At 48.6% G+C, this 6,788-nt stretch overlaps 1 protein-coding gene across 1 annotated transcript in view; it reads left to right on the forward strand.

Annotated features, from left to right (window-relative positions):
* The first annotated feature begins 596 nt into the window (after positions 1-596).
* LOC103738873 (dipeptidase 2) overlaps positions 597-6,788 on the forward strand; it is a 7,164-nt gene continuing 972 nt past the window's right edge. Inside the window, exons 1-9 of the mRNA XM_008839048.3 lie at positions 597-731; positions 1,553-1,828; positions 2,334-2,460; positions 2,756-2,885; positions 2,976-3,117; positions 3,357-3,426; positions 3,531-3,707; positions 4,066-4,150; positions 5,351-5,426. Of these exons, the coding sequence (XP_008837270.1) occupies positions 1,602-1,828; positions 2,334-2,460; positions 2,756-2,885; positions 2,976-3,117; positions 3,357-3,426; positions 3,531-3,707; positions 4,066-4,150; positions 5,351-5,426 (1,034 nt within the window). The 5' untranslated portion in view covers positions 597-731; positions 1,553-1,601. The remainder of the gene's footprint in view (positions 732-1,552; positions 1,829-2,333; positions 2,461-2,755; positions 2,886-2,975; positions 3,118-3,356; positions 3,427-3,530; positions 3,708-4,065; positions 4,151-5,350; positions 5,427-6,788) is intronic.

The raw sequence follows: 6,788 nt of genomic DNA on the forward strand, positions 1-6,788 counted from the left end.
AAAAAGACAAAAAAAAAAAAAAGCTTGGGCCAGCATGCCCCCATATCCTTTTTATAAATTTTTAATTTTTATTTATTTTTATTTTATGTATATGAGTCTTTTGTTTGCATGTATGTAAGTGTACCACATTTGTACAATGCCCAGAGAGGTCAAAAGAGAGGTGTTGAATCCCCTGGAACTGGAGTTATAGATGGTTGTTAGCTGCCATACAGGTGCTGGAAACCAAACCCAGGTCCTTTGTAAGAGCAGCCAGTGCTCTTAACTCCAGCCCCCTGACCCCCCATTTCCTTTTTAAGAGGCTGCTCACATCTCCAAGTCCTCATACCACCTGAGAAAGGTCCCAAAACTGGAGCAGCTCTAGTGGATACCAGGGATCAGAGCAGAATCTTGAGGGACTGAGTAACAGGAATAGGAAAAGTTCTCTGATGGAGTCTGCTCTCAATTCCTGAAGCCTCTTAAATCTATAAAGAGACACATTCCCACTGTGTGTGTGTGTGTGTGTGTGTGTGTGTGTGTGTGTGTGTACAACTGGGAGCATCCCTGGAGGAAGAAGGGAGGGTGAGGACTCAGGCTGGGAATGGGGTGGGGCCTGCCAGGCAAGGAAGGGAACTAAGCCTTTGAGCTTTCTGGGTGAACTCAAGCCACAAGAGCCACAAGATAAAGTGGGTGAAGCCATAGGACACAAGTGCCAGGCCTTAGGACTCATACTTCTGATCTGGCTCCACATTGAGGTAGGAGGGATCTTAGCCAGCAGGTCAGCTGGCAGCCCTGGGAGGAAGGTGCTGGGGTAGGGGATCTGCAGCCCACCCAAAGAGCTGACTAACTTAGTTCCTACACTAAGTAAGTGTTCCCTGAACTTCGCTTAGATATCTGCTCACTCAGTTCACACCTCAAGTGGCCACCATGAGAGTCCTGAGCATCTCCTGAGAAAGGAGAGCAGTCGATCCTGATTGAGGACTGGACAGGGCAGGGGTTAGGGTGTGGGGTGAGAGATCTTGGCATTTCCCCGTTGCTGGCTAGAGTCTTTAAGGAGTGGCAGATAAGGTACTGAAGCGAGATCAGGTCAGAGGGATCTTGAATCCAGAATCACAAGTTTAACTCATTTCCAGAGACTATCTGCTACACCCATCCTACGTGGCCCTGCACCAACCAGGAAAAGCACTGTGGTTACACAGACACTTGTGGTTCTTGAAATGGGCAGAGAAGACTACAGGCAGTCAGGGACATGATGTGTTCTGGAAAGGCTTGGGTCCACTCTCTTGGAGAATAATCCTTAAAGGCAGCCAGTAAATCACCTGGGTGGGCTCCCTGGGAATAGTAGCGAGGGGAGAGGACATGGGGCAAAAGCGATTCAGTTAGGAGCTGGGTGGGTGCTGCTAGCAGAGGCCCGCCCAGTTCCTTTTTAGACTGAGATGGCAGGGCCGTGGCTCCCCCTGGCGGCTGTGCTGCTCCACGCGACACTGGTAGCAGGATCCTATGACTTCAAATCCTTCTCATGAGGCTCTATCGCTGCGTGACTAGAGATTAAATAGTCGCCTTCTGCCTCTCTCAGGCTTTCACAATCCTCACCCCTGCCGACCTGCCCCGCCTTGAGCAACAGAATGCCCACCGGCCTCAAGGGTCGCCAAGTGCTTGACCTGGTATACCCAAAGTTCTTGTTGGTGCTGCTGCTGCTGCTAGCGCCTCAGTTGGAGCCAGTAACTGGGGCTCAGACCACGCCAGGCACTTCCAGCACCCTGAGCACGACGGGCGGCCCCAAAGTCCCAGACCTGCCAAACCTGCGAGAGCAAGCGCGCGCCCTGATGAGAGACTTCCCGCTTGTGGATGGGTGAGTTAAGTAAGGTGTAGGGACTAGTGGGAGACAGGGCTGAGCACATTCCTGAGCTGGGAAGGGTTCTGAGCTTGTGGGGCCAATAAAAATGGCCTTTCCTCTCTCCCATCTCTAGATGCTGTCTCCTATCACCAATGGGTGCCCTTTCTCCTCTATCACTCCCTCTCTGGAGAGAACCCCCATGACCAGCCCAGGCCTTGGGGATGTCAGTATGGTCTGGGCAACTGTTTTGGATGGAAGTGGCCTTAGGAATTATGTCCTGCCAGACCTGGAAGCCAAAGAGGCACAACTTGCGTGTGTGTGTGCGTGTGTGTGCATGTGTGTGTGTGTGTGTGTGTGTGTGTGTGTGTGTGTGCCTCACCCTAGCTCAGGCTGCCCAGGAACTCACTAAGCAGCCCAGGCTAGCATGGAACTTTCAATGATCCTCCTGCCTTAGCCTTGTGAGTGCTGTGATTACAGATGGAACCATTTTAACCTAACCTCTTCCTTGACTTTATTCCAGCCACAATGACCTACCTCTGGTCCTGAGACAGTTTTACCAGAATGGGGTACAGGATGCTAACCTTCGAAACTTCTCCTATGGCCAGACCAGCCTAGACAGGCTTCGAGATGGCCTTGTGGGTGCTCAGGTACCACAGGGACACAAAAAGTGCCAGCATGGCTGTTGGGGAAGGTTGGGAAGAGTGGAGCCCCCCAAGATCACAAGTTAGTCAGGTGAGAACACAGTTACCATAGTGACTCAAAAGTGCCATATATGGTGCTGTGGCTATGGGGCAAACAGTGATCCAAGGTGGTGGGTATGAAGAACAGAACAAGAAGGACACTACATATGTGGTATCTGGGCCCATGGATCTGCCACTTGTGAAGGCCCAGGGAGCTCCAAAGCAGCACCCTACACAAGCCAACCCCTCTCTTTGCCCCTAGTTCTGGTCAGCTTACGTCCCATGCCAGACCCAGGACCGGGATGCTGTGCGCCTCACGCTGGAACAGATTGACCTCATTCGCCATATGTGTGCCTCTTATTCTGAGCTGGAGCTTGTGACCTCAGTTAAAGGTAAGTGTACTGCTGCAGGGTATTAGGAACTTGATGAAACTACTATCTATCTAGTTCCTGAAAATAATCACCTGACCTACCTGATTGCAGCTCTGAACAGTACCCGGAAATTGGCCTGCCTCATTGGCGTGGAGGGTGGACACTCCCTGGATAACAGCCTCTCTGTGCTTCGAAGTTTCTATCTGCTGGGAGTGCGCTACCTGACACTCACACACACCTGCAACACGCCCTGGTGAGCGCAGTACAGATGGTGTGGAAAATCTGCCCCTGTGCGCACAAACCAAGCTTTACCCTTAGGATTGGGCATTGATCCACAGGGGCTGATATTTTGGGTTTCACAAACCAAGATTTGGATTTGTGCTAAGGCACAGCCCAATCCTGGGTTCTTGAATTAACTCCATGGGGTTGTAGGGATAGAGGGGTTTGGTGGGGCACAGCTACCAACTAGATTAACTTCTGGCCATCCTATAGGGCAGAGAGCTCATCTAAGGGCATCCACTCATTCTACAACAGTGTCAATGGCCTGACCAGCTTTGGTGAGGTAAGGACCCTGATTGAAACTCCATTCCATGTGCCCTGTTTCTAAGTGATAAATGTATTTATCACGTGTATTCCTACCACCTTTCTTCTAACCTGTTCCTGCAGAAGGTGGTGGCAGAAATGAATCGCTTGGGCATGATGGTTGACTTGTCCCATGTCTCTGATGCTGTGGCACGGACGGCCCTGAAAGTGTCACAGGCACCTGTGATCTTCTCTCACTCCGCTGCCCGGGGTGTGTGCAGAAATGCTCGAAATCTTCCTGATGATATCCTGAAGCTTCTGGTGAGAAACTATCCAGCCCTGGAACTTAAAACAAGAGCTTCAGACCAGAAGGCCTTGAACTTGAACCCCTGTTCCCTCAATTTCTTCAGTCCCCAGGTTGAACATCTTCTGCCCCACAAACATATGGTTCATAGCCCCTGAACTCTTGAACCCGAAGGGTTGTTCTAGATGATAAATATTCCTCTAGCCCTCAAACTCAAGGCCAAAATATCACCAAAACCAAGGTTAAGCCTTCACCCATTGATGCAAAGCCAAGGAAGTAAAATCTCTTCTAGTCTCCAAAGCTTTCTCACAGGGGTAGGCAGGCACACAATTATGCTGGGGACCAAGTTGAATGTCCATTTGACCATCCCTACAGAAGAAGAATGGTGGCATCGTGATGGTAACCTTGTCTGTGGGGGTACTGCAGTGCAACCCGCTAGCCAACGTGTCCACTGTGGCAGGTGAGCATCCCTATTTCTCTCCCTTTCTTCTTTTGTTATTTTCTTTTCTTCCTTGCTTTAAGCTTGAGGACAGTTTTATTGGAGTTAAAGAGGAAAAAAGGAATAGAGAAGGCAAGCTGTAAATGTCAGCAGCTTCAGTAAAGCAGGAAGGAGAGAGATGGTTAAGAGAAGAGAGAAAGTCATGCTTTTGCAGTAGAGGTAAGAAAAGCAAGCAGACCCAGCAATGGCGTCTTCAAGCAAATGGTTGAGGTGGGGTTGGGAAGCAGCTTTGGAAAGAGAGGTATAGGATTCTAGCTGATATCTGAGAAAAAGGAGACAGGCAGAGGGAAAAGAAAAAAAATGGGGGCATTAAAACCCAGAAAGGGTGGATACTTAGCAGTTAAGATTTGAAAGCAATTCCCTCCTGAAGCCTTGGGAGTGTCTCAGCACAGCCTTAACAATTTAGCCAAAATTTCCACGATGGGGGCTGGAGATGTAGCTCAGTTGGTAGGGTGCTTGCCTACCAGGAATACCTGTATTTGATTCTCAGAACCACATAAACCTAGGAGTGGGATACACCTGTAATCCCAGATGGATAAGGAAGATCATGAAGTTCAAGGTCATCCTTAGCTCCATAGTAAGTTAGAGGTCCACCTGGATTACAAGAGATCCTGTCTCAAAAAAACAAAAAACAAAAAACAAAAAAACCCATGATGGGCAGCACACAGCACCTCAATACCGCCTTGAACTAGAGTTAAAGAATTCAAACTGGGGTGGGGGGGAGCTGAAGAGATGACTCAGCGGTTAAGAGCACTGTTCTTGCAGAAGACCCGGGTTCAAATCCCAGCACCCACATGGCAGCTAACAATTTTCCATAACTCCAGTCCCAAGGGGTCCAACAGCCTCTTCTGACCTCCTAGGGCATTGCACTACACGGATGCACTTACCTACATGCAGGCAATACACGCATACACATAAAATTTAAAAAATAATAAAAATTAAAAAAAAAATAATTCAAACTGGGCTGGAGAAATGCATTTACTCCAGCCTGGAGTCTAGTATAGAGCCAGTTGGGATTAGTTCAGGTCAAACCTAAGGACCTTCTGGGTGCCAAGGCCATGAAAGAACTGGACTACATGGAGCTACAAGGGAATCAGTCAAGTCCAGTTTCAGGGCCACTCTTTCCCCAGAAGCAACACTACTGACTCTCCATCTTTCCAGATCACTTTGACCACATCAGGGCAGTCATCGGATCTGAGTTCATTGGGATTGGTGGAGATTATGATGGCACCAGCCAGTGAGTACTTCCCTGTGGCTTGATTGCAACTGCTCTCACTGTGTGATCCTCAAAGCCTTTAGGCCTTGCCCATCTGATACCTCTCTATTCCCGGGGTCTACTTCCTGTACTTTTCTGTCTTCAGCCTGTGGACCCCATTAAGGCATATATTTGGCTACCCTGTCAGAAAGCTCATCTACCCAGCACATGTACCCATTCCCAGTCCTAACAGACCCATTCCCTCTGAGACGACTGTCAGCAATTCTGGTATGGGCTGTTCATCTTCTGTGCCCTGATCTGAGGTTTTTCTTTCTTTCCTCCCTCCCTTCCCTCTTTCCTTCTTCCTTTCCTCCCTCTCTTCCTCCCTCTCTCTCTCCCTCCCTCCCTCCCAAGGTTTCACTACATAGCCCAAGTTGTCCTCAAATTGCTTGGTTTTTGAAAATCTATTTATTTACTTATTTATTGGGGAGGACATGCATGCCACAGTGGATGTGTGACAGAGGATAACTTTATAGAAATAGGTTCCATTCTCTTCTTCTACCATGTGGGTTCCAGGGATTGAACTCAGGTCATCAGGCTTAGTGGCAAGTGCCTTTACCTTTACTTTGCATTTGCCAGCCCCTGCTTTTGTTTCTTTAGGATATTTTTCTTTCCCAGTTCTAGGGATCAACCAGGCCTTGTACACACAAGCCAAGCACTCTACAACTGAGCTACAACTTCAGCACCCTCCCCCTTTTTTGTAAATGGAGAAGACTTTTTCATTTATTGGAAGGCATAAATCTTTTTTAACTTTCTAAAAAAATTTTTTTATGTGTATGCATGTATTGCCTGCATGTAGGTAAGTGCACCCGTGTCGTGTGATGCCCAAGGAGGTCAGAAGAGGCTGTTGGATCCCCTGGGACTGGAGTTACGGACAATTCTTAGCTGCCATATGGGTGCTATTATTCGAACTCGGGTCTTCTGCAAGAAAGTCAGTGTTCTTAACCATTGAGCCATCTCTCCAGCCCTAAGGAAGGCATAAATCTTTTATTGTTTTTTTTTATGTTTATGAGTGTATTGCCTGCATGTATGTGAGTGCACCCACTTTGTGCAATGCCTCGGAAGTCAGAAGAGGGCTTCAGATTCTCCTGGAACTGGAGTTAAGGACGGTTTGTAGCCGCCATGTGGGTGCTGGGAATCGAACTTGGGTCCTCTGCAAGAGCAGTCAGTGCTCTTAACCACTGAGCCATCTCTCCAGCCCCAAAGGCTGTACTTTTAAGAGTACAATTCCGTCAGTTTTAGAAAATATTCAATGAGCCGGGTGTGGTAGCACACACCTTTAGTTCCAGCACTAAAGGCAGAGGCAGGCGGATCTCTGTGAGTTCGAGGCCAGCCTGGTCTACA

Source organism: Nannospalax galili, unplaced genomic scaffold, assembly GCF_000622305.1.
Source record: "Nannospalax galili isolate Female #2095 unplaced genomic scaffold, S.galili_v1.0 scaffold799, whole genome shotgun sequence".
Taxonomy (NCBI): Eukaryota; Metazoa; Chordata; class Mammalia; order Rodentia; family Spalacidae; genus Nannospalax; species Nannospalax galili.